The sequence below is a fragment of the Choristoneura fumiferana genome, chromosome 28 (assembly GCF_025370935.1).
Source record: "Choristoneura fumiferana chromosome 28, NRCan_CFum_1, whole genome shotgun sequence".
NCBI lineage: Eukaryota > Metazoa > Arthropoda > Insecta > Lepidoptera > Tortricidae > Choristoneura > Choristoneura fumiferana.
This window is the reverse complement of record NC_133499.1, coordinates 3061523-3089400: the sequence shown is the minus strand read 5'-3', so window position 1 is coordinate 3089400 and position 27878 is coordinate 3061523. Positions and strand designations below refer to the sequence as shown.

Here is a 27878-nt window from a genome sequence, read left to right as displayed (position 1 = left end):
AAACACACATTACACACAAGTCACTAATAAACCTTGACATCTGGAATAATACATACACTACTTTTATCGCGATATTCCCTGGGCATCGGGATAAAATCTTCAAATTTCATCCGCTGGGTATAGAGTCACGAATTCGGCATGGTTGATTTTAATTCAACGTCAATGAAAACAAGGGTATAATTTTCGGGAATTCCGACGGGAAATTTTGTAAAATCCCAGTATTTGCTACTGTATCTAATGATATACGCGTGCGAAGCCGTGAGTAAACACTAGTAAACAATGTTTGTATGGTAACTTTTCAGTCTCTCCTCTTCAACCCGTCGAAGTCCTACATCCGGGGCAGCCTGATGTCGGGCTACTCGGACCTCGATCTGATGATTGACTGCTTCGTGTCTTTGTTCCGCATCATGCCACACAGCAACGACGCCCTCAAAGTGTGCCTCAATCTGAACATATATATATCGTATCACTATGTCATCGTGAATTCGCTGCTAAGGTTAGTATTTACTCTAGTTTTTAGGGTTCCGTACCTCGGAAGGAAAAACTGAACCCTTATAGGATCACTTTGTTGGCCGTCCGTCCGTCAGTCGAGACCCTTTTTCTCAGGAACGCGTGGAAATTGATATTGAATACTCAAATCTGCGGTCCCTTGAAGCCGTGAAAAAATCGAACTTCTAAGTCAACGCAATCAAAAGTTACAGTCATTAAACAACGTGTTTCCATACAAATAGCAGTGCACTGAAAACCTATAGGGCACTTCCAGTTGTCCTAGAAACTTGAAATTTGGTATGAAGGTAGCTATTATAACACAACCAACTAGAAAAGTCTGAAAATCTTGATTTTTTATGTCTGTCTGTAAATATCAATGACCAATATAATCTGACCCCATACTGCGTACATTTTGCTTAAGAGTAGGGCTCTGCATATACTGGATGTATTAAATCACTCGGAAAAAGCGAGAAATATCTTCAAGACACGATTCTCGTTTACTTACATACCTATAAATGTTTACGGAACCCTCGGTGCGCGAGTCCGACTCGCACTTGCCCGGTTTTTTTTTTGCTCATGACGACTTCGTCTACAGGCCCAATTCGCCACCTTCTTAAATCGTCGTCATTCTCATATAGTCTACTGTTCTGATTCGCCAACATTCCTATATGGTCACTTTCCTGTCTTGTCCGTATTCTTACGTGGACCACAGTACCAACTCGTCAACAGTCTTATTTCGACTACAGTGCCAACTCGTCAAAATTATTGCATCGTTCACAAGTAGGACGAGTTGGCACTGCTGACCAAGTAGTTCTGTAGTCGATAAAAGAAAGTGGACGAGTTGCCACTGTGCTCGAAATACGAATGTAGACAAAATGGGATATTGACGATATCACAAAGTGGACGAAGGAAGGTGTCGATTTAGGAATTGTAGGCTGACGACATGGCACTGTCGGAGCCGCGGACGGAAACTTTTTTTTTGCTATTTTGGCTACCCTCAAAAATGACTTTCTGCCAAGTTTCTTGCAGCGCATTCTTCTTGGCAAGAATGGTCTTTCCGAAAGCGCTGGTAGTATAAAGAAACGTCATGTAAAGAGCCCTTTGTGGCCAACTTAAAGCATAAGCATTTTGACTTTGAAAATGTTGCAGGATAATAAAACAGCCGCGGCTGCCGTGGTGGCCGCAAATCGAACTGCTCTATCCGAGGGCGGCTGAGCTGAGGGCAATGTTCACCGATACACTCAACAAAGCTACGCAGGTAACTACAAGGTGTTAATTAAATAACTGAAAACCAGAAAGTAATTTAAGGTATACCGTAGGCGACAGGCTAGCAACCGTTGTACCGTGTACCGTTTTTGTCAAACTTAAAACCTAAAATTGCTAAAAGTGGCTCCGAAGCGGTAACGTTTCGTGTGCTCTGCCTACCCCATTTGGGAATACAGGCGTGATGTTTGTGTGCGTGTGTGAGAAAGTAGTTTGCACCGAATCGAGAGTAGAATCGATTACAATATGTTTTAAATTAGGTTGTGTTTGTGTTTTTAAATCCCTTTTTTACTGCGCCCAGTCCAAAAGTGACGACTGCAACTAGGTATTTTAGCGAGGTTGCACACTATTTCGATATTTATTCTAAAAACGTCAAAGCGCAACTGACAAATACAAATTATGAGTGTAGAGTTAGAAATGAAGTAGAATTACTGACTTAGCAAAACACACGAACAAACACACAAACATTGCGCCTGTATTCCCAAATGGGGTAGGCAGAGCACACGAAACGTTACCGCTTCGGAGCCACTTTGAGCCACAAAAACGGTACAATAGTGACAGGTTGCTAGCCTGTTGCCTACGGTATACCTTAACCTATATCCTCAGTCGCCTCTTACGACATCCATGAAAGAAATGGAGAGGTGTAATTCTAACCCGATACCACACGGGTCGGGGGGAAAACACACGAATATCTTCTAAAATAATGAAGGTATTCAAAAATAAATGCCAGCAACTGACTTAAAATGAAAAAATGATTTCGGGTGTCTGAGCTTTTCAGTTATTTTATTAACACCTTTGTATATTGTGTCATTTTAAGACGTTAAGTAATTATGTTTGCAAACAAGCCATTGTAGTATATTGTGTCTTAAGGGCGGTAATAATCAAATTTTATGTGTATGATATTCTACCCCGTAATGCAATGAATGAATGTCTGTGTTTTGAGACAGTTTTGTCTTTCGGAAACTTGACGAACAAAACGGGGACTATGCAACACTGTAGCATGCTCGATATTTTTATGGTACGGTTTTAAGGTGTATTAAATATGATTTTAATCTAAACTTTGTTTTCACGCCCGTAATAACAGACTGAAAGCCATACTTAAAAACCTCACGCAACAGTGCACCATCTAGTGAGAAAAAAAAACCGATAGCCCTCATTGCCTTAAAACTGTTACAACTCCTAACTTTAGTGAATTTGTACCCCATAAAAATCATACTTTTAATAAGTATCTCTGGAGACGTTACCATGGTAACAAGCTACACTAAAAAGTTTATTGACCCAAAAAATCTTATTTTTGTCCAGGGTTACATAGTCCACACTCCTTTAAGGATGATATCTCGCTCGCTCAAGTCCAAAGAAGTCCAGGCGAAGTTCAACAGGGCAGAAGAAATGCCGGCGTACAGGAATCTACTGCTTTGCATGGTCAGACTCATACACGCCGATCCCATGCTCATGTTAAGTGTGAGTATGAAATTCATATCATATTTTTTAACCGACTTCAAAAAAAGGAGGAGGTTATCAATTCGGTTGTATTTTTTTTTTTTTAAATGTTTGTTACCTCAGAACTCCGTCATTTATGAACCGATTTCAAAAAAATTTTTTGAGTTCGTCTAGGAATGCTTTCAATTAGGTCCCATAAGCAGCAAATTAGAATCTGATGATCGGATCTTAAGGAAATCGAGGGAACTCTTCAAATATTGTAGGGACACCTATGGTAATTTGGATATATTTAGCAGTAACTCGTGCATTTGCTCTTGCAAATCATAATTTGGTGAAGTGGAACTGAGGATGAAGACCAGATTTGACCAACGGAACTACTACTATCAATTACAAGTATTTCACGGGTTAAATTTAAATTATCATGATTAATATACTTACCTAGATAAGCAACTAAGAAGAAGCTTTAAGTTAATGATTCTTTCGAACTGATCTGATGCTGAAGCCAGAAGGTAGGCGACGGAACTCTGTTATAAAACAACGTAACTAAGTCGTGTTTGGGCTTAATGGAATAGTTGTGAGATGTTCTTTGGCTACGAATCACTAAAAAGTGAGAAATAAAAAAAATTTAACAAAAAAGTAAAACCGACTCCAAAAAAATAAAATAACAAAAAAATGGAAACCGACTACAAAACCCTTGAAAATATTTTTCTAGGTAAGTAGGTACGTACTAGCTCGAAGTCGTGACTCAGCACGACCCAGCAGGAGGGATTGAAACCCATAGTATGTAGGTGAAGTAGACGACTATTGTGAATTGTCCCACTCCTGCTGGCTCGTGCTGAGTCACCAACTTCCAGCTAGTACGTACCTACTTACCTAGAAAAATATTTTCAAGGGTTTTGTAGTCGGTTCCATTTTTTGTTATTTTTTATGAGTCGGTTTTACTTTTTTGTTAAAATTTTATAAGCTATTTTTGGATTGTCTTGAAATTTGGTATACTTATATAAAAAAAAGAAAAGTAAAATAATCTTTATTGCCAAAAAAAACCTAGCTCAGTACAACTCACAAACAAAAACATACAATAAAATTTAGAATAAAAACGAATTATTAAAAACTAAAAACACTAAGAATTTTAGGCAATGGGCCCCAATCTCAGCGTATGCTAGGCATGCCCAGCGCTGGTTTTCAGATTGGTCCCTAGAAGAGGGACGGTCGCTACCCGATAATTTTGTACGCTGTGTAAATATGTACCTCATTTGTACCTCAACCAATGCAATAACCATATAAATAAAATAAATTGCGTGACAATACAATAATCTAGTAGTGACATCCTGGTAGTCCGGCCAGTTTCGTCTCCACGGGATGGAACTCTTCAACGATTAATGGCATCGATTTGAAATATGGTATGAATGTTTGGGTGACAATGAAAGTACAGTCGACAAAAAGTACAACTAGCAAATAACCTAACCAACAAAAAGTTGGAAAACCCACGACTTTGTCACTTCAAAGTTCAATATCTCAAAAACGGCTGAACCAATTTTGATGAAACATGTCTAAGAACCATCGCTAGAAAACCTGTTTTCAAATAAAAATAAACTGCATTCAAATCGGTCCCCCGGTTTAAGAGCTACGGTGCCACAGACATACACACAGATAGACACACATAGCGGTCGAACTTATAACACCCTTCTTTTTGTGTCGGGGGTTAAAAAAGAGTGTAAGTATTAAAATGTTTTTTTACCAAAAGCTTATTAAATGAAAGATGTTGAATGGGCCCTTAAACCCATCCATAACACGGTTTAGGGTTAAAAAAAGTAATCGTTAACCGTTTCATACATTTTGACACTATTTCACCCTGGTATTGTAGGTATATAATGGTAATGTGTGAAGTTCCCAATCCGCACTGAGCCCGCGTGGGAACTACGACCCAAGCTCTCCCATTCTGAGACTTGTGCTCAGCAGAAGGACGTGTATAGGCTGGCATGACGATGATGTTTATAATGTAGACATTTACAGAACCCAGGTCGTTCCGGCATGGAGATCCAATCCTCAACCACGGAGCTCATCAACGGTCTGGTCTCCCTGGTCCACCAGACGGGCATGGGGGAGATATCACAGGAGGCGATGGACGCGTTACTAGCCCTCCATAGGCCTGACAGGGTCCATATGTGGAACCCGGAGGCGCCTTTGAACACGTTCTGGGATATAAGGTGAGTTTGGAAGGTTTTACAATACAATGACTGTTTATCAAACACCAACAAATAGTAAGCAGTGCAGAAAAAATCGGTCAAGTGCGAGTCGGACTCGTAGATGAAGGGTTCCGTAACTCCGTAAGTTTGTTGGTAAAAGTTCTAATACAACCTTTTTGTACTGACTTTACTTTTTGCCCCTGGTTACCAAAGTACTCGTAAAGGTGAACCAACTAGCCCCTAGCAACTGTCGGTTGTCCCGCCCGCTTAGCAATAACAACGCCTAGCAACCAAAAAACACTGACAAACACACATTTTTTGTATGACGGCCCCCTTTAATTTTTAGGGATCCGTGCCCAAAGGGTGCCAACGGAACCCTATAACTGAGACTCCGCTGTCTGTCACAGGGCTCTAACTCTTCAGCCGCAATGGTTAGACACTTAAAATTTTCACAGATAATGTATTACTGTGGCCGCTATAACAATAAATACTAAAAATAAAATAAAATTAAAAATTCGGTCAAGTGGGAGTCACGTTTCAAACTTTCGTGATTCTCACTCATAGTCAAAATACCATAAAACTGTAACGTTGCCGAAACGTCGAGGTAAATATTACTCGTGTAAAAATAGCGTGATAAGTCCCGTTTATGGTATTTTGACGATAAGTGGGAGTCAGACTCGTACATGAATGGGTCCGTACTTTTTTTTTTTACAGTATAGGCTTGCGTTTGGCCACAATCACGCCTGATGGAAAGCGAGGATGAGGCCTACGATGGAGCACGCTTGCCTAGTAAATGCTCATTCACCCTGGACTTGAAGGCGGCCAAACTTCCATACAGTTCACTATCTCTTGGATAGGGCCCTGTGACAGACGGGCGGACAGACAGCGGAGTCTCAGTAATAAGGTCCCGTTGGCACTCTTTGGGTACGGAACCCCAAAAACAATTCTGTCAAAAGTGAACCTTAGCGTCTTAACTGACAATATTTTTGTTCACAGCTCTCAGATCCTATACAACATAAGCCAGAAGCTCATACAGCGTCAGATCGGCAACTACCGCGAGGTCCTTCGATGGCTGCGGGACATACTGACGTGCAGGAACGAGTTCCTCGCGAAACATAAGGAATACGCCAACGTCGGCAGCCAAATACCTATATGCAAGCAGGCGCATATAAAACTGGAGGTGAGTTGGAGCGGGAGCGAGAGCGGACGGTTGTAATTAGAGAAAATGTTATTGTGTGTCCGAATAAATCAATATCACCTCTCCTTTGGCTGTCAATGATTTTTTCTCAAACATGACATGAAATATTGACGTTGTGTTACGAATAATAGACTGAGAAGTATCGCGCTGCAGGCACTGTGACTCGCCTGCCTGCGCGCGGTCACTCTAGCGGCCTGCAAAGAGATTTCATACAACCTTGCAGGCCGCTGGCCGGCAATGCGACCGTCTTTTGTTTCAACGCGCGCTCTGCGACACGCACGCGGCCCACGCCCAGCAACACCGCCCGCAGCCGCCCGCCGCCCGCCAGCAGCCACACACCACCGCGACCAGACTAGCGTCCCGCCAGCTTCATTTCTTGTTTTTTTTTATTTTATTTCATGTCATGTTTGAGAAAGCAAGCCCTCTTGTTCTGAGAGGAGGCCTGTGCCCAGCAGTGGGACGTATATAGGCTGGGATGATGATGATGATGATGTTTGAGAAAAGCATTATACAAGCCTCGGCCGAAACGTGGGGTCTATATCTGCTTGGCCGGCAACCCCCTACTTCCCGGCGTCTACAGTAATGTACTATTGATTAAAGTTTTAAGATCAAACAAGGTCCCCATATAAGAAATGTGTTTTTTTTTGCGTTCTTGCTTGTTCTTACTGATGGTAATTGTAATGCTAGTACAGGTTACAAAAAGTAGTCGGCAAAAAAAGCTTGTACTTATTAAAGAGTAGATTTTTAACAAAAAAATATTAAAATTTTATTAACTAAATGAATTTCTTTGCTTGCCGCGACCTTATGATAGCTACGTTTATGCAAGATATGCGTGTTCATGCAGTTCCTCGACCTCCACCAAACGTTTGGCTTAGCCAAACTTAGCTATCGTAAGGTCGCGGGTGAGCAAAGAAATTCTTTTAGTTCATTGATATGGACCTCAACGCAACGCCTGATTCAATAAATTATTTGAAATTTTGCCGAATGTAATGATACCTAATATTTTGGAAAACATCCAGCCACACACACACACACACACATATGCTCAAAAAACAAACCTTCGGACGGTCAGTAAAAAAAAGGAACCTAATTCTTTTCCATACTTTTTTTTCCAGGTGGTATTCTTCATGTGCCTCTGGTCCATAGACACGGACGTGGTGCTGGTCGCGATGTCTTGCTTCGCTCTGCTCTGCCAAGAGGCTGACATCCGGTGCGGCTCCGATGAAATAACGACGCAGTGTCTGCTACCGAATTACGCTGTCTTCCAGGAGATAGCGCACACTAGCACTGTACTAACCACTGGTAACTATATGAAAGGTTTTCAATCACTGCGTGCGTACTCTTTTCCGCCTACACTACAGAACAGAACATGACATTATTCGGCGAGAGGTTATCAACGGCGGTGCACTCCCGAATACTCCAGTTTTTTGGACATGTGACGCGACGTGGGGGGGGACTCCGTGGAGCGACTGGTTGTGCAGGGCCGGGTGAATGGCAGCAGATCACGTGGACGTTCACCATTGCGATGGACGGACAAATCCCTCAACGAATGCGCAAGACGGTATGCGGTAGTGAAGTGCTACCCGAGCGTCTCGCGTGACCACGACTGCTCTGCCAAGAGTAAGCGACTGAGAAGAGATAGAACATGGAATACGAAAATTTGCCAAAGAACTAAAGTCATCGACATAGCTTGAAGAATGCGCAAGTTGGAGTGGCAATGGGCGGGCCGCATCGCTCGAAAAGCATATAACTGTTGGGGGAGAAAAGTCCTCGAGCGACCACGAACCGGAAGACGAAGCGTTGGAATACCTCCCATTAGATTAGGTGGACATACATCGCGAGACCGGCAACCGGTTGATGCAAGTGGCGAGTTGTCATTCATTCTGGCGTAAGGGGGAGCATTTGACCATTGTTCAGCTGTGGACATGTTCCAACTTCTATAGTTACAGACTAGCTTTTGCCCGCGGCTTCGCCCGCGTGGAATTCGTTTATCGCGCGCTGTTCCCGCGGAAACTGCATTTTTCCGGGATAAAAAGTAGCCTATGTCACTCTCTGGCCCATAAACTATCTCTATGCCAAAAATCACGTCGATCCGTCGCTTCGTTTCGACGTGAAAGACGGACAAACATACACACAAACACACACACTTTCGCATTTTATGGATATGGATTTACCCATACTTATCCATCTGGACTAGGACACGCTGTATACATCCCACTCCTGGGCATAGGCCTCCTAACAGAACGGAAGGACTTGGCTATTGTTCCCACGCTATTCCAGTGCGGATTTCAAACTTCACACACTTTTGCTTTGCAATTGTACAAGTTTTCTCACGATGTTTATCTGTACTGTGAATCTCGTGGTAAATTTCAGATTTAATTTCACATATGGATCCCGGAAAACACAAAGGTTTCCCGGGCTTGAACCCAACATCCTCTGCTTGGAAGGCCATATAGGTCAAACCATTTGGCCACCACGGCTTGAATGATCGATGTTGAATTTAATCTTTGTATTTCAAGCAGCCAGTCAGGACATGGGCAGGGCTTGTTCATACAAAAACATTCACAGTAAGTATGGAATTTAAAAAATTACTCTTAAATTTAAGAGTTTTTATTTAAATTGTGATAGTAGTCTAGTCAGGTGCTTAGTAAAAGTGAGTCAGATGGTGGTGGCGATCCGGACGGACCTTGTACAGAGTACTGTCACCCTCAAGAGGACCTATCACTGAACCAGTGAGATGGAATTTAATTGGCGGCAGTAGTAAAATATTATGCTGTGGTTACTGTTTTTTTTTATTATTCTCTCTCTAGTTTAGAATGAACTTTATCGTTAAGCAAAATGGAGTGAGAGTAGCGTGAGTTAGGTATCTCTTTGTGGTAAGTGTGCACATTTGTCATCGAATTTTTGGGAACCCGGTGGGAATCTTGTTACGACGCCACGCCACTGATCGCTGGATAAACAAAACAAAAAACAGAAAGACGCGAGTCGAACTCGCGTGAAAAGTTTTTTTTGTAAAGAAATAAAGAGATTTTTTTTATAACAGCAGTGACACAGTTTAGTACACTCGAATTGTTATACTTCTGAGCAAAAATGTTGTATTGTTCATGGTGTAGAAGCGTGTCTAGATATATAATTGCGCAGAAGTATGAAAACTCGACTGTACCCGCAAGTCACGCAAGTGATCTTATAAGAGGTCTGTTCAGTTTTATGCTTTATTTTTGGGATATTTTCTTTCAAACACTTGGTGCAGGTTCGGCGGCACTCCAACAGCGAATAATGGCGCTGCTGAGAAAGATAGAGCATTGTGTGAACGGCGTGCAGCCAGTGTGGGAGGAGACCTTCCGATGTTGGTGAGTCTATGGTCTTTGTCTTCTAAAGGTCACAGCTCATTACAGGCAACCGGCGCCCGACCAGCACCGCCTCGCCTCGAGCGGTTAGTATTCTTCGTATGGATTTGTATGTGTATGCACTCACTACGTAAACTCCGTAGCGTCACCGGATCGCCTCACTCGCGGGGTTCCCACGCGCGGACCGCGAGTGGACCACTCGGTGGCAGCCCGCTGCTGGCCGCCATAGTGACTACTAGGAAATTCGTGGACCACGCGAGGTCCACTCGTTGTCAACGCGCCGTCCGCGCGTGGACCACCTGTCGACAACGAGTGGACACCGAAAGTCGAGGCGGTGCTGGTCGGGTGCCGGGTGGCTCTAATGAGCTGTGACCTTAAGATTGGTTTTTGAAGTCTTTTTGTATTTTTTTTATTTCAACTCCAAATTTTGTTACTTTTACGGTCATCCCGTAAAAACCATATCGAAAATACAAACTGAAACATGGATGCACAGAAAGCGCTGGTGTCCAGTGGTGGTGTAGCGGTATAGCACGCAGCACGAAATGCTGAGGACCTGGGTTCGATACCCTTGAGGCTTGTGACCTTAAGGCTGCCTGGCCACTGGGGCGGAGCGAGTTAGCGGAATGACGAACGAAAGAGAGAAAGAGGGAAAAACATTTGTTTATAACAGTAATAATAATATAACCTTACCATCGTTAAAAAACCTGCTTTCAAATAAAATACCGCATTCAAATTGGTCAAGAGCTTCGGTGCCACAGAAAGACACACAGCGGTCAAACTTATAACACCCCTCTTTTTGCGTCGGGGGTTAAAAATGACCGCTCCGCTTCAGTGCACAGGGAGTTGCTAACTAGCTTGAAAATTCATACAAAACCGGGATGCGGAGCGAGGAAGAGGGGCGGAGAAACGGACGCGAGCGGGGAGCGGGGCGGAGAACCGAGCCCAAGCGAGGAAGCTTCGCGAACGAAAAAATAGTACGCAATTCCGCTCCACATTACTTTCTCGCTCCGCTCTGCTATCTAGCTCCGCTTCAGTAGACAGTCAGCCTAAGGCTGCGGCTCCACTGAGGCGGAGACGAGTGGAGCGGTGAGGACACGTAAGGATCGACCAATCATATCAGTTGAATCCACACCTCGTCTCCGCCTCATTATCATCAGACGTGTAGGGATTGGTCGGTCCCTACACGTCTCCTCTCCGCTCCGCTCGTCTCCGCCTCAGTGGAGCCGCAGCTTGCAGGCCTAATCTAATTTTTTGTCAGGGATTCGCTGTGCAAGTTGCTCCAGAAGTACCCAAAAGGCCAGGGGGAGAAAGTAGACGACTGTCAGATGGAAGCTTTACATCGCGCGGTCGCTAAGCGAAGAGTGTCACACCATAGCAGCAGCGAGCACGACTTCGAGGTAATAATAATAATAAATTTATTTATTTAGGCTTTTTTTTAAAGCCATACAATTTACAGCCAAAAATTAAAATTAAAAATCACAATCAATACATGTCATAATCATAATCATTTCATTCATCATCATCATCATCCCAGCCTATATACGTCCCACTGCTGGGCACAGGCCTCCTCTCAGAACAAGAGGGCTTGGGCCGTAGTTCCCACGCGGGCCCAGTGCGGATTGGGAACTCCACACGCACCATTGAATTGCTTCGCAGGTTTGTGCAGGTTTCCTCACGATGTTTTCCTTCACCGCAAAGCTCGTGGTAAATTTCAAATGTAATTCCGCACATGAATTTCGAAAAACTCAGAGGTGCGAGCCGGGGTTTGAACCCACGACCCTCTGCTTGAGAGGCGATAGGTCAAACCACTAGGCCACCACAGCTCCCATTACATTACATTAAATCATAATCCTGAATTAAATAAATAAACAAACAAAAGTTAAATTAAATAATTACAATGGTACATGCAATTAAAATTAAAGTTACAATTTAACATACAACAAGCTTTACAAGCTTTTTTACAAGCTTTGCTAAGCTTACTTTGGGACTAGGTTAATTGGTGTTAATTGTCCCGTTATATTTATTTATTTATTTTATTTATTTAACATGTCACTAAATCATTACACGCGCAGGATCGAAATTTCATTGCCAAAGTAGCACGTCGCACTGACTACCTTTACAATAGTGTTTACCGACTCGCTCACTCTCGCAACAAAAGACCAGTGTCTTTCTTATGACCGCGTAAAACTCGTCCACCCTATTCACGGCGAACATGCCAGACGCGCTACAGCGCCACGGCAGCTGCAGTATAGCACGAAACGCATCATTATACTGCACTCTGAGTCTACTGAAAGTTTTTTTGTTGTAACGATACCACAAGTGGCTCAAGTGGCTGGTAATGTATACACTATCGTACTAATCCCCTGTTTTACCATCCATTGATTATAGTACATTGTTGTAGAGGCTGAAAAGTAAGCAATAGATGAACGAGTTCGTTTGAAGGCCGATCCGAAGGCACTTGTGACCCGTGTGGTGTCGGGTTAGAATAACACCTCTCCATTTCTTCCGTGGATGTCGTAAGAGGCGACTGAGGACATAGGTTAAGGTACACCGTAGGCGACAGGCTAGCAACCTGTCACTATTGTACCGTTTTTGTCAAACTTAAAACCTAAAATTGCTAAAAGTGGCTCCGAAGCGGTAACGTTTCGTGTGCTCTGCCTACCCCATTTGGGAATACAGGCGTGATTTTTATGTATGTATGTATGTAAACATTGTGCTTTTCACGACCACTCAACACACTAACGCCATCTAGCGATATTTCGCCTGTGTGAAAACCCTAATTAAGCGTGCGAAGCTGTAAATACTAGTGTTATAATTGATATCCCCAGATGCAGATCCAAGAGTGGGCAAACATAACCTCGTTTCTATGCGCGCTGGGCGGAGTGTGTCTGCAACGTCGCCCGTCCACGGTGTGGTCGCATCTTTACGCCCACGGTCAGTATACTTGTCTACTTATTAAGGTCCGACCGAGACTGCTTTTTTAATCTCGGCCGAGACCGAGATCGAGACACAAAAAATAAGTAAATTGGTCTGCTGTAGGGCGTAATATTTTATATGGCGAGGAATGCCATACTAATTTCTGTCCAAGCAAATGTTATGCTTATGTCCTCAGGGACGATGTCCAAAGGAAGATCGTCGGAAGTGGTGTCGTATCGAATCGAAGTCTTATCATAACGCAATGCACGATTTTGGTGTTTCTATAATTTTCTCACTAGATGGCGCTTGGAGTTTACACATCATCAGCCGTAAGATGTGCACTGTTTGACAGAGCCTGCGAATCAGCGTTGGAGAGGAGGTGTTTACACCTAAATTTTCCCACTTTTTGTTATTGTTACGTCACGTTTCGAGTCCCAAATGGACTAATGTTTTATTTTCTTGTCCCAAGTGTAGTAATTAAATAATTTCATTGCAGACTCAAGAAAATACAACGTGCTGGCGAATAGTTCACAAGAAGTGCAGTACTGTCCGGTCACACAGTAAGTTCGATTGCACCAATTGGATAACGTGTCGCGGAAAGATTTTTAACATATTTTTATTTGGCAGAAATGTCTTTTGACAGAATTACCTTTAGCATACAATTACTTCACAGATTTTTCTAATTCAGAACCATATTTTGGCATTCTCGATTATCGAATACTCTTTTAAACGATTATTGTTTTCGCAGATAAATATTTTTCATAATGATATTTATTTATTTATCGTAGCTTCAACAAGAAGTAAACTCATACATCTGTTATTTAACACGAGTTTCAGGATGCGTTGCGAGAACTGTGTTTCTCATGAACCTATAGAAACGCTTTATTTACCGGCTAGCTTTTGCCTGCGGCTTCGCCTCGGGAACTGTGCATTTTTCCGGGATAAAAAGTAGCCTATGTCACTCTCTGGTCTATAAACTATCTCTATGCCAAAAATCACTTCGATCTGTCGTTCCATTTCGACGTGAAAGACGGACAAACACAAACATACAAACACGCATACTTTCGCATTTATAATATTAGCATGGATTCCCGCTCCGCTCAACTGCTTCCACCAGAGCGGTGCTGTGCGAAGATAAGTAAATGAATCGTTGCTTTTGGTTCATGACAAACAATTTGCTCGCACACCTCTGGTAGAAACGCAGCCGGTGGCATACAGACGATATTGACTCGTACCCCAACTCGTCACCAGATTCATCGGGCAACTGCTCCGGCTGTTATTATGCAGCAACGAGCGCTTCGGCCAGCAGATACAAAGTCACGTGAAGGAGTTAGTCGGGCACGAAATGTCGCCGGCGCTTTATCCCATACTCTTTGATCAGATCAAAGCGATAATTGACAAGTTTTTTGATCAGCAACAACAGGTGAGTTAGGTACAAATAATTTTTAGAGTTCCGTAGTCAACTAGTCTGTCTGTCTGTCCGTCCGCGGCTAAGCTCAGAAACCGTTAGTACTAAAAAGCTGTAATTTGGCATGAATATACGTCTTCGGCTAATAATATACAATACGCAAAATGTGCAAACATAAAAATGTAAATACGCAAAATTTACATCATCACGAATGTACAGTACGCAGATTGTACAAACAATTAAATGTACATACATATCAGTCACGCCGACAAAGTGGTTAAATAAAAAAACTAAAAAAATTTTTTTTAAGGTTACCTCCCATAGACGTGAAGTGGGGATGTTTTCTTTTTCTTGACTAACCCAGTGTGAGGTACGGAAACCTATCCTGGGCGTATCCGACACGCTCTTGGCCTGTTTTTTTTCATCAGTAACGTCTTACACTTGGTTAGAAAAATGTTTACAATTTAAAAGAAAAATAGTGTGCTTAGGAGATGAGCTATAGAGGAATGAGGGCTATCGCGTATGAATTCGCCACTAGAGGCGCTAGTGTAGCGTGAGGTCTCTGAAATGTCAAATCTCGTAGTTTTGGGGTGAGCTACGCGGGTTTATTTATAATTAGAATAATCTTGTGAATATTTTGCAATATCTGAAATTAATTGTGGCAAATATGCGTTCCGGGAGAATGAATGTCTGTGTTTTGAGACAGTTTTGTCTTTCGGAAACATCTGTCCTCCCTTTTATCCGAACAAAACGGGGACTACTTATGCAACACTGTAGCATGCGATATTTTTATGGTACGGTTTTAAGGTGTATTAAATATGGTTTTAATCTAAACTTTGTTTTCACGCCCGTAATAACAGACTTTTAAAGCCATACTTAAAAACTCACGCAACAGTGCGCCATCTAGTGAGACAAAAAACGATAGCCCTCAGTGCTTTAAAAACTACAGCTTCCTAGCATTGATAGTCCCCGAGCAAAGCGGCGGACGGACAGACAGACAGACAGACATGGCGAAACTATAAGGGTTCCGTTTTTGCCATTTTGGCTCCGGAACCCTAAAAATGAATCGCAAATATATATGCTCGCATAACTTCCGAACGAGGGCACCGAATTGGATTCTTATTTTTTGTTCTGTTCCTTAATGGTCAGGACAAGATTGGTGTTAAACAAAATCAGGGGCGAATTCACGGGCATCAGCTAGTTTATAATATTAGTAGAATCATTGCGAGTTTGATTATAATTTTTCGGTATTATAATACGTGTGTTTTGCAGGTTATGCTGACAGACATTAACACGCAGTTCGTGGAGCACACGATATTCATCATGAAGAGTATCCTGGACAACAAGAAGACCGGGCAACCTGCCGAGCATCTCAGCACTACGTCCATCGAAGGGCTCATGCTCGCCATAGTGAGGTAACAACAGGACAGAATATCTAGTAGCAAAGCAAATTGAAGCAAAACATCAATAGAATAGGCAAAGGGAACTGGACCTTGCAGCCAGGTGCATTTTCAATTTAGTGTACACTTTTTTTTGGAATAAGGTTATTGTGGGTTCTTTTTACTCTGAATCACGAACACTATTGATTTTGACGAGAAAAGTGTCCGTATTTTTTTGTCAATTGTGAGACTTTTGTTCCATATATTATGTAGTTTATATGGGTCGTTACGAAATGGACACATAAAAAATTGTACGGAAATACGGTTTTTTTTTAATCTAAGTGGACCGTGCATGTTCTTTTTATTTTAAACCGACTGAAAAAGAAACCGTCCAAGTGCGTGCCAGACCACCGCGCAGTGGAGGGTTCCGTACTAACATAACTGACATTCAGTATGATATTGTTACGTTCGTGGGGTGGGTTCGTGATTGAAAAGCACTTTTAACACCGATGAATAAGAGTAGGATTTATTTTCACACTGTTACTTAACTTTACAAAACACTTCAAAACAATTCACAGTAATTTCGCACTCTAAAACTCACTTACAAGTCGCTTTGATTCTCTTCGATGTTTATCGCTCGGTATCGCATTCGAAACTGACTTCGCCGCAACCTCACCCGGCTTATATACCCCGGTGAATCGGTCCACAAAGTTCGAGAACAGTCCAGCTAGGACGTCATACCTACATCTCGAATGTTCCGGAAACGAGTAGAGTGTCTGTCTCTTTCATGTGCTATCTCTCTCACACAGTTACTAGAATATTCCGGAAACAGGATCATCAGTCTGTTTCTCTCACACATATAGGCTATCCTTGTCACACACCTTCTCGAATGTTCTCAGTATAGCTGTCTCTTTCTAATCGTGCTATCTCTTTCACTCCTATGGAAAATTTCGCCATATACTGAAATGTACTTCAGAGGCCCATAAGGGGTCCTGAAAACGCCTGAAAACGGGTTTTCAGGTTATGGCGTCATCGGATAGAGGGTGGCCTGAAACGGACTGAAAACATGTTTCAGGCGCCTGAAAACAACGGTAACTTGGGTGAAATTTTGATAAACTAATATGTGATAGAGCACCCTCTGAAACGGCCTGAAACCGTATTCCAGCCTACTGAAAACGCCTCCAATGGGTCGAAAAGCACGATCAAAGTTTCCACCTAACCCACCGCCGTAACACTGCCCCCTCCTAAGACATGCTCGTCCCGAGCATCATTAGATCCATGGTATTTGGCCAACCGATCAACATGAACAATCTTACAGGGGCTACGCGCGTTACGCTGTATCCGGTATGTGACGTCGTTGATCCTAGTGACTACTTGAACGGCCCTTCCCAACTCGGTGATAATTTGGGGGACTTCCCTTTTCTTCGCATAGGGTTATGTAGCCATACCAACGATCCTTCCTCAAACCTCGTCTGGTTAGACTTCCGGTCATATCTGGTCTTCATCTTTTCGCTGGCCTGCAGTCCGTGTTCACGAACATGATTGTGAACACCATCAATCCGGTTTCGCAGTTCACTTGCATACTCCGAAATCGTCTTCGGTGCATCAGGAGGTCGTCCGGTCAGTAGATCCGCAGGCAAACGCAATTCTCTTCCAAAATTAGCACACGCAGGTGTCACGGCCGTGCTTTCGTGAACTGCGGTCCGATATGACATTAGAAAGAGTGGAATATGCCTGTCCCAATCTTTCTGATGGCTGTCAACTACTTTGGCCAAATGTCGTTCCAGAGTCTGATTGAATCTCTCGACCATCCCGTCTGACTGTGGATGATAGGACGTAGTCCGAGTTTTATGAATCCCCATGACTCGGCAAGTCTCCTGAAACACCAGAGATTCAAAATTTCTTCCCTGATCGCTGTGGATCTCAAGAGGTACTCCATACCGACAAAATACTTCAGCCACTACAGTTTCCGCTATTGTGACTGCCTCTTGATTTGGAATGGCAAACACTTCAGGCCATTTGGTGAAATAGTCCATGACCACAAGGATGTACTTGTTTCCGCGGTCAGAGATCGGGAACGGGCCTGCGACGTCCAAAGCAATTCTTTCCCAAGGTGCCCCCACATTATAAACTTTAAGCGCACCTCTACTGCGTGTATGTGGCCCCTTAACTGACGAGCAGCTAGTACATTTCCTACACCAATCTTCCACATCTTCCCGACAGTGTATCCAGTAAAAGCGTTGCCGAATCTTCATCAGAGTTCTTTTTACTCCTAGATGCCCGCCGGAAATGCCATCATGAAAGGATCTTAAAACATCGCTAACTCTCTTTCTTGGTACAACCACTTGAAGGTGAGCATCCTTCCCGTTCGCTGACTCCCATTTCCTACACAGTACGCCATTGTGCATAATCAGACTTTCCCATTGCGCCCAGTAGCTCTTGGTCACTGTACTCATCGGAGCTACTTCACACCACTTTGGTTTGGGCATTCCACCGTTAATCCAGTCGTAAATGGGTTTTATGTCACGATCTTCCTGTTGTGCTTCTTGCATGACAGCGTCACTCCACTCTTCGCTAACAGTGTCGGTCCTCAACATCTTCACGCAGTCCTTATCCTCTTGTTTAAACAGTGTTTGCAGTCATCCAGACAAGGCCTTCGGGAGAGGGCATCTGCATTTCCATGTGACTTTCCACTTCGATGCTCGATGGAAAAGTCATATTCCTGCAGTTGTTCGATCCAGCGTGCCACCTGACCCTCGGGGTTCTTGAACTCTAACAACCACTTTAAAGCAGCATGGTCAGTCCTGATTCGGAACTTGCGTCCAAGCAAATATTTGCTGAAATGCTGCAAAGTTTTAACGACTGCCAGCAATTCTCTTCGAGTGACGCAGTAATTTCTCTCGGGTTTCGATAACGATTTACTGAAATAGGCTATCACAACTTCTTGATCTCCTTTGTTTTGTGACAAGACTCCTCCGATGCCAGTATTGCTTGCATCAGTGTCAACAACAAACTCGTTATCCGGGTCGGGATATTCCAAAATCGGTGTTTCACAAAGTCTCTGTTTGAGATCTGAGAAGGCTGCTGCACACTGTTCATCCCAATTAAATGGTCGTTTCTCTTCCGTCAGCTGGTGCAAAGGCTTTGCTATATCCGAGAAGTTCTTCACAAATCGTCGATAGTACGAGCAAAGTCCTAAAAAGGCACGCACTGCTGTCTTGTCTTTCGGTGTTGGCCAGTCCTTAACTGCACTGATCTTCTCAGGATCTGTCTGGATGCCTTCTGATGAAATTACATGTCCCAAGTAGTTTACCTTACGCTTGAAGAATGAGCATTTCTTCGGACTTAGTTTTAAATTTGCGTCACGCAACTTGGACAAAACTTGCTCCAGTTTCTTAAGGTGGTCATCGAAATTTTTACCTACAATTATGATGTCATCCAGATACACTAGGCAAGTATCACCCAGAAGGCCGGCAAGTATTTGCTCCATTAACCTCTCAAAAGTTGCCGGTGCATTGCACAACCCAAACGGCATAACATTAAACTGCCAAAGTCCTTTACCAGTTGAGAAGGCTGTTTTCTCTTTATCTTTGTCCTTGATTTCCACTTGCCAGTATCCACTTTTCAAATCCAAGGTGGAAAACCATTTCATGCCGTTTAAAGTGTCCAACGTGTCGTCTATCCTCGGCAATGGATAACTGTCCTTCTTGGTCACGTCGTTGAGTCTACGATAGTCAACGCAAAATCTCATAGTTCCATCCTTCTTTTTCACCAAGACTACTGGAGAACACCAAGGGCTAGTTGACGGTTCTATTACTTTGTCCCTCCTCATTTCCTTGATCATGTCTTCGACTTCTTTTTCTCGAGCTACTGGAACTCGCCGAGGTCGCTGTCGAATAGGCATGACATCTCCAGTGTCGATCTCGTGCTGCACTACTCCAGTTCTCCCGATATCACTGTCATGTGCAGAGAAGACACTCCTATAGCGCTTTAGTAGATTACGCGCCTTTAGAAGTTCTTCCTCCGTGAGATCATTCTCGCAGTTTTCCAATAATTTTCCAATATCCACAACTTCTTCTTGCAACTTGTTCTCGTTTGGCCCATGGCAACTCCGTATCCAAGAGATTGCCTCGCATGTCCCCATAAGGGTTCCTTTACTTAGGACGTGTTGAGTGTCACTTAAATTAAGAACCCTTATAAATGCTGCAGATGACGTCATTACCACTGTGCGAGCTGGTATCCACGGCTTACTGCCAGCTATTTTCTCTATTAACACGCAGGAATGAGATCCTTGTCTCATACCATATGGCAACTTCACTGGAACTAGGGCTTGCGATCTCGGTTGAAGTGTAGTCCTTCTAGCGCAGAAGACATGTCCACCCACTTCACTCTCCATAGGAACTTCATAAGCCCCAAATTTCAGCACGCCGCCTTTTAAGTCGATCTTACATTCGTACTTCCTCATAAAATCTAGACCAATAATGCAGTCGTCTACGATGTCAGCAATGATGACTTTGTGCCAGTACTTTTTTTCTCCAATTTTTACTGACACTTCTTGCTCCCCTTGGACGGAAATGTACTGGCCGGTAGCCGTTTGCAGCTGAAGATGCATTGGTCGGACTAGATGATCTCTGATCAGGTGTTTTAGCAGTCGAGAACTGATCACAGTCCGAGAAGCTCCGGTGTCGATAGTAAGGTGACATGGTACTCCACCAATTTCTCCTATGACAGCCAGACTGTTCCCGTCATTCGCCTGGGAGATCATAACTGGGACATTTTGACCACCAGCCAGCACTCGTCCCATAGTCCTGGCTTTTACTCGTTTCCCTGCTGCTGCCGCTCTGGGCTCCCAGAGCTTGCTGGCCTCTCCATTTGGTCCGAGTCTCGTCGCCTCCAATATCTTTTCGGGCAGCCAGATTGCATGTGTCCTCGTTCCCCGCAGTTGTAACACCGAGGTCCCGTTTCTCGAGGTGGAGCAATCGGCTCCCTGGCAGCGACTTCGCGCACCCTGAAGGATCTTGTTGGGTCCTGTCGTACAGCTTCCACCTCGAGGGCATGGGCAAGCGCATCCTTCAAACTCCATGGTGACCCAGTCGTACAGCAGCCCTCACTTCAAAGTCTCGAATCCCATCTATGAATGTCTGCACTAGCATTCCATCCGTAAAAGAGGATGAATCTCGGTATGCTTTTTGGACCAGTTTCTCTATTTCTAGGGCCCACTTTTGTAATGACTCATTACGGCCCTGGGTCCTATCCTTCAGTTGAGCTCTGTAGACGTGCTCTAGATGACTGTCACCGAAGCGTGCTTCTAAAGCTTCAAGGAGACGGTCATATGTCTTATCCTTTCCCAACGTTTCCAAGATACTGAGAGCTTCATCCCGTAGCGCCAAACTCAGTGCCGTTTTTGCATAATCCTTGCTCCAGCCATTCGTTTCCGCAACCAACTCGAATTGGTGCTTGTATGCGGCCCATGAAGAGGTACCATCAAATGGTGGTAACTTTAACTTTTCACCTCCTGTGGCTGGTGCACCCGATAAACTGGTGGTGCCGTTGGCCACTTTAATCTCCAACTTCTGGAGGCGATTCTCGTGGCCTTCTACCTTTTCGTTGACACCGTTGAGGCGCTGTTCGTGATTTTCGACTTTAATGTCAACTGCCACAATTTTATCCTGGACCTCAGCCATCTCCTTTTTCCATTCTGCGGTTGCGTCGTGTACCTCGCGGAGGAGTTCGAACTGGTTCTTTTGTTCCTCCTGTAGAATCCTAGCTTGTTCTTCCTGAGCTTCCTTCTGACCCCGTAGCTCTTGCTGCAGAATTCTAGCTTGTTCCTCCTGCTTTCTAGCATGTTCCTCCTGCCTTCTAGCTTGTTCCTCCTGCCTTCTAGCTTGTTCCTCCTGCCTTCTAGCTTGTTCCTCCTGCCTTCTAGCTTGTTCTTTCAGGAGGACCAGAATCGCACTGACGTCTATTTCCGACTTTGGGGAACTGCCACCGCTGTATCTGACGCTGCGGCGGTGTCTGTAGGGTCCCCAGCTGCGGCGCGGCTTCGGGTCTGCATCCTCTCCTTCTCTTCTTCTCGCGGAGTAAGCGGCATTTTCAATCCCACTTCTGACACCAAATGTTACGTTCGTGGGGTGGGTTCGTGATTGAAAAGCACTTTTAACACCGATGAATAAGAGTAGGATTTATTTTCACACTGTTACTTAACTTTACAAAACACTTAAAAACAGTTCACAGTAATTTCGCACTCTAAAACTCACTTACAAGTCGCTTTGATTCTCTTCGATGTTTATCGCTCGGTATCGCATTCGAAACTGTCTTCGCCGCAACCTCACCCGGCTTATATACCCCCGGTGAATCGGTCCACAAAGTTCGAGAACAGTCCAGCTAGGACGTCATACCTACATCTCGAATGTTCCGGAAACGAGTAGAGTGTCTGTCTCTTTCATGTGCTATCTCTCTCACACAGTTACTAGAATATTCCGGAAACAGGATCATCAGTCTGTTTCTCTCACACATATAGGCTATCCTTGTCACACACCTTCTCGAATGTTCTCAGTATAGCTGTCTCTTTCTAATCGTGCTATCTCTTTCACTCCTATGGAAAATTTCGCCATATACTGAAATGTACTTCAGAGGCCCATAAGGGGTCCTGAAAACGCCTGAAAACGGGTTTTCAGGTTATGGCGTCATCGGATAGAGGGTGGCCTGAAACGGACTGAAAACATGTTTCAGGCGCCTGAAAACAACGGTAACTTGGGTGAAATTTTGATAAACTAATATGTGATAGAGCATCCTCTGAAACGGCCTGAAACCGTATTCCAGCCTACTGAAAACGCCTCCAATGGGTCGAAAAGCACGATCAAAGTTTCCACCTAACCCACCGCCGTAACACTATTTATCAGAGTATGGTCGCCGAGCACGAAGCATTTCGCGCAATGACTACTTGTCTCTGTCACTCGCGCGTGAATATTGACGTCGCATTAGTACAAACTATCTGTGCGAGCGCGACGGTAAATTTTACGCGCGAGCGACAGATACACGTAGGGAAAGTCATTGTACGAAATTCTCGTTCTTGGCGACCGTACTCTAGTAAAAAACAGGTATAACTCATAGTATTGATTATTTCAGGTACGTGAGACATCTTGACATGACTGTACTCTCTGTGCACATCAAGACAAAGCTGTGTCAAGTCGTCGAAGCTATGATGCGAAGGAGGGATGATCTGGCGTTCAGACAGGTAAGCATGACTTCAACACAATAATATAATATTAACATAACCCTGGTGTTACAGATGTGTATGGGCGGTGGTGATCTCTATCAGGAGACCACTTGCTCGTTTGCCTTCCAGTAGAATAAAAAAAAAAAAAAAAATCCCATGTCTACAGATTTCCACGTCTAGAGATTTTATGTCTACAGAATACCATGCCGACAGAATCCCATACACCTACATACATAAAATCACGCTTCTTTCCCAACGGGGTAGGCAGAGACTACATCCTTCCACTTGCTACGATTCTGGCGTACAACTCTCGCTCCTCTACATTCATCAATCTTTTCATGCATGCACGTCGGTTTAGAGTACCCCTGACCCGACCTTTCTTCAGAACGTCCCCGATTTGATCGTGGTACGCTCGTCTAGGCCTTCCTCTTCCTACGTTCCCATTCACGCTCGTCTTATAGATCTGCCTAGTCAATCTATTTTCATTCATTCTCTCCCATATCTATAGATATCCATCGTTTACAGATTCTCCAGTCTACAGAATCTAATGTGTACAAAATCCCATGTGTACAAAATCCTATGTCTACAGATTTCCTCGTCTAAAGTATCACGTGTCTGCAGATTTTCATGTCTAAGGAATCCCGTGTCTAAGGAATCCCGTGTCTAAAGAATCCTGTGTCTACAGTACCTCACGTCTACAGATTCCCGTGTCTAGGGATTATCTAACAAGTTTCCCTACCCCGCAGGAGATGAAGTTCCGCAACAAAATGGTGGAATATGTTACGGACTGGGTCCTCGGCACGAGCCATCAGATCGCGCCGCCGCTGCGGGCCGACGCCTCCTCTATATCCAGGTAAGATACAGAAAGAAGTAATAAAAAAAAAAAAGAATCAATTAAAAAGTTTGCTAAAATTCGGCACAACAAGAAATATAAATTACAATTGAAAACGAAAAGGCAACTTTACATAATCTTATATAGAAAAACCGGCCAAGAGTGTGTCGGACACGCCCGAAATAAAGTTCCGTAGCCATTACGAAAAAATTAAGTAATATTTTTCTAAGGATTTCGTATTTTGTACGGAATATTCCAAGTTTAGGTATATTTTATACCTTAGGCTGCTATTTACTCTTAAACTACTAATAAACTTAACCGTTATAATTTTCCTTCTAAGTTTGATATACTTACTACCATCCTAAATTTTAAATTTTTTCCACCCACCGGTTTAGATTTTAGAGGGGGGGGGGGACGCTCGATTTTAATGAAAATTTGCACTTTAAAGTTGAATATTTTGCAAACAAATCACTAAATCGAAAAATCGTTTTAGCAACCCCCTGGTTTTAAAAGACCTATCCAACGATACCCCACACTATAGGGTTGGATGAGAAAAAAAAATCATCCCCACTTTACGTCTATGGGAGATTTTTTTTTTGAATATTTTTTATACCATTTTATCGGCATAGTTTACATATATATACGTGCAAAATTGCAGCTTTCTAGCATTGATAGAACCTGAGCAAAGCCGCGGACGGACGGACAGACAGACAGACATGGCGAAACTATAAGGTGCCTTTTTTGCCATTTTGGCTATGCATTTTATTTGACAATCCTAATTAGCATGAGACGGGCTATGTGTGGCGCTATCGGTTGAGTTACGGCATACCTGTACGCAGATACTTGGTGTGCTGCAGAGAGCTGGACCAGGCGTGTATGGAGGCGGTCGCCGCGCTGCTGAAGGGACTGCCGCTGCAGCCCGAGGAGTCCGACCGCGGGGATCTGATGGAGGCCAAGAGCCAGCTGTTCCTCAAGTGAGTACCACTCTACATTTGGCATAGCTTTGGTTTACTCAAAGGCATGGAAAATTGTAAAACAAGATCATATCACTTCAAAGTTTAATATCTCAAAAACGGCTAAACTGATTTCGTTGAAACATGTCTAAGAATCATCGCTAGAAAACCTGATTTCAAGTTTTAACCCGTTTAAGAGCTACGGTGCTACAGCACTCTTTTTGCGTCGGGGTATAAAAACGAGACATTTCACCCGAGCCGGTACGGCGAGGGTGGATAGACACCTCGAGGGGAAAATGGATTTAATGCTAAAGTTTTACACTGCTTTTCACTTCGATGGCGAGGAAATTAAATAGCAACTAGTTCGCTTGCTAGAAACCTTTTCATCATCATCATCATCCCAGCCTATATACGTCCTACTGCTGGGCACAGGCCTCCTCTCAGAATGACTGAGCGAACTGCCGGACTAATCACAATTTTTAACCCCCGACGCCAAAAAAAAGGGGTGTTTATTAGTTTGACCGCTATGTGTATCTGTTTGTGGCACCGTAGCTGTTAAACGGGTGAACCGATTTGAATGTTTTTTATTTTATTTGAAAGCAGGTTTTCTAGCGATAGTTTTTGAGATTTAGAAGTTTTAATTGGCAAAGTCGGGGGTTTTCCAACTTTTTGTTGGTTATTAGGACATCAGCCTCTCTATTTAGGAGACCACGGATCGGCAAGCGCAGCGTAGGACGTCCAATGAGACGGACAGATGACCTGGGCCGCGGGTTCACGGTGGATGCAAGCAAACCGAAGCAACTGGAGGTCTATCGGGACGTCCTACGGCTGAGACGCTGATGATGATCTTGCTCTCAACTTCCCATTACAGATACTTCACCCTGTTCATGAACCTCCTGAATGATTGCAACGAGGTGGAGATGGCGGAGGGCCCGGGCCGGCTCGAGACGTTGCGGAACGCGACCATACAAGCCATGTCCAATCTGCTCAGCGCTAATATAGACTCTGGATTGATGCATAGCATTGGTAAGCCTTTACGCCAGTGGCGGCGTAGGTGGGGATGGGGGGCCGGCCCGCCCCGGGCGGCACTTTTTGGGGGCGGCACAGTTCCATCCTACTCATCATCATCCCAGCCTATATACGTCCCACTGCTGGGCACAGGCCTCCTCTCAGAACAAGAGGGCTTGGGCCATAGTTCCCACGCGGGCCCAGTGCGGATTGGGAACTTCGCACGCACCATCGAATCGCTTCGCAGGTTCGTGCAGCCGCAAAGCTCGTGGTAAATTTTAAATGTAATTCCGCACTTGAATTTCGAAAAACTCAGAGGTGCGAGCCGCGGTTTGAACCCACGACCCTCTGCTTGAGAGGCGATAGGTCAAACCACTAGGCCACCACAGCTCTATCCTACTATCCTACTAATATTACAAATGTGAAAGTTTGTGAGTGAGTGAGTGAGTGAGATTGTGTGTGAGTGAGTATGATTGTTACTTCTTCTTCAAAAAAAGTCAGATTATAACCTAGATTAAAACAGAATACTTTTTATCTCGATTTTCCCACGGGACAGGGATAAAATCTCGAAATAGCAACCACTGGGCTTAGAGTCATAAATTTGGTATATTAGCTGGACGTCTGGGATAACACATAGGATACTTTTATCCCGATATTCCCACGGGATAGGGATATAATCTCGAAATAACAACCGCTGGGTTTAGAGTCTTGAAATTTTGGACAATTGTTCTTAACCCAACCTCAATGAAGACCACGATATACATTTTGGGAATTCCCACTGCGCAACCCTAAAAACCCTGCCTTATCCTCAGACTTAGGTTACCATCGCGACCTACAAACCCGCGCGGCCTTCATGGAAGTACTGACTAAGATCTTGCAACAAGGCACAGAGTTCGACACCCTGGCTGAGACTGTGTTAGCCGACCGCTTCGAGCAACTGGTCCAACTGGTCACTATGATCTCTGATAAGGTAAGAATCTAGGTGGGAGCCTGTATCGCCTAACGTCGTTTGTCCTAAAATGTTTGTCCTAATGATCGATTCTCCTAACAACTGAAACTGAATAAGTTTTTGGTAAAAAAATATTTTTTAATACAAGCTTTTTTTGGCTGACTGTACTTGTATTGTCACCCAAACTACATTTGCATTCCAAATTTCAAGTCGCTGCCGTTAACCGTTGAAGAGTTCCGTCACTACCATATTATTGTATTGTCACGAAATCTATATAAGTAATATACCAAATTTCAAGTCAATCTAACTACTGTAAGTTGGTCGAATTTAACTTGCAAGATTTGATTACAGACAGACAGACAACGGGACAGGTGAAACTAAATAAAAGCTTATAAAAAAAACCGAAATCTGGAAGATCTGAGAGATCTGAAACTGGAAGAGTCCGACCGCTTAGCCAGTTTTATATGCCTTCTCTTTTCTTGTTACAGGGCGAGTTGCCAATAGCAATGGCGCTGGCTAACGTAGTGAGTACGTCCCAAATGGACGAGTTGGCGCGCGTCTTCGTAACGCTGTTCGACGCGAAGCATTTGTTGGCGCCGCTGCTGTGGAATATATTCTACCGGGAAGTCGAGGTAAGTGGCGTTTTACTTATTACTAAGGTAAACGTAAATAAGTTTTTGGTATAAAAAAAAACATTTTTAATACAAGCTTTTTTTGCTGACTGTACTTTTTGCTGGCTGTACTTGTATTGTAACCCAAACTACATATACATACCAAATTTCAAGTCGATGCTATTAACCGTTGAAGAGTTCCGTCCATGGAGACGATCCTGCCCGTACTACCAGGATGACACTACCAGATTATTGTATTGCCACGCAATTTACATAAGTATACCAAATTTCGGGTCAATTCGACTACTGGAAGTTGGTCGAATTTAACTTGCAAGATTTGATTACAGACAGACAGACAGACAAAGGGACAGGTGAAACTAAATAAAAGCTTGTAATTAGGGTTAACCTCTTAGCTGCTACATACTTGAGGGTTACTCCAAATGAGAAATAGGCTTGTAATTTGACTCCATTTACTACTAAAGCCGAGTTTAGACTTGCAAGAAAAATCGTGCAAGTTGCATCACGTTGCGAGGCCGTAAAACCAACCAGTTTAGTGGCTAATCGAGCGCCGTAATGTAAATCCAACTTGCACTTGATTTTTCTGCAAGTCTAAACTCGGTTTAACAGACGCGTACATTACACTTTGAATGATTGATTTGTTTTTTCTCCAGGACATGTAA

At 43.7% G+C, this 27878-nt stretch overlaps 1 protein-coding gene across 1 annotated transcript; it reads left to right on the top strand.

Moving 5' to 3' along the window:
- The first annotated feature begins 237 nt into the window (after positions 1–237).
- LOC141443747 (neurofibromin-like) lies at positions 238–27878 on the top strand. The gene is made up of 21 exons (XM_074109099.1): positions 238–258; positions 303–496; positions 1639–1747; positions 3055–3213; positions 5206–5399; positions 6375–6558; positions 7692–7878; positions 9099–9143; positions 9827–9926; positions 11182–11320; positions 12752–12857; positions 13336–13399; positions 14091–14262; positions 15520–15662; positions 22755–22863; positions 23592–23698; positions 24517–24651; positions 25502–25656; positions 26451–26608; positions 27076–27219; positions 27870–27878. The coding sequence occupies exons 1-21, from the start codon at positions 238–240 to the stop codon at positions 27876–27878; spliced, it is 2634 nt and encodes an 877-aa protein (XP_073965200.1).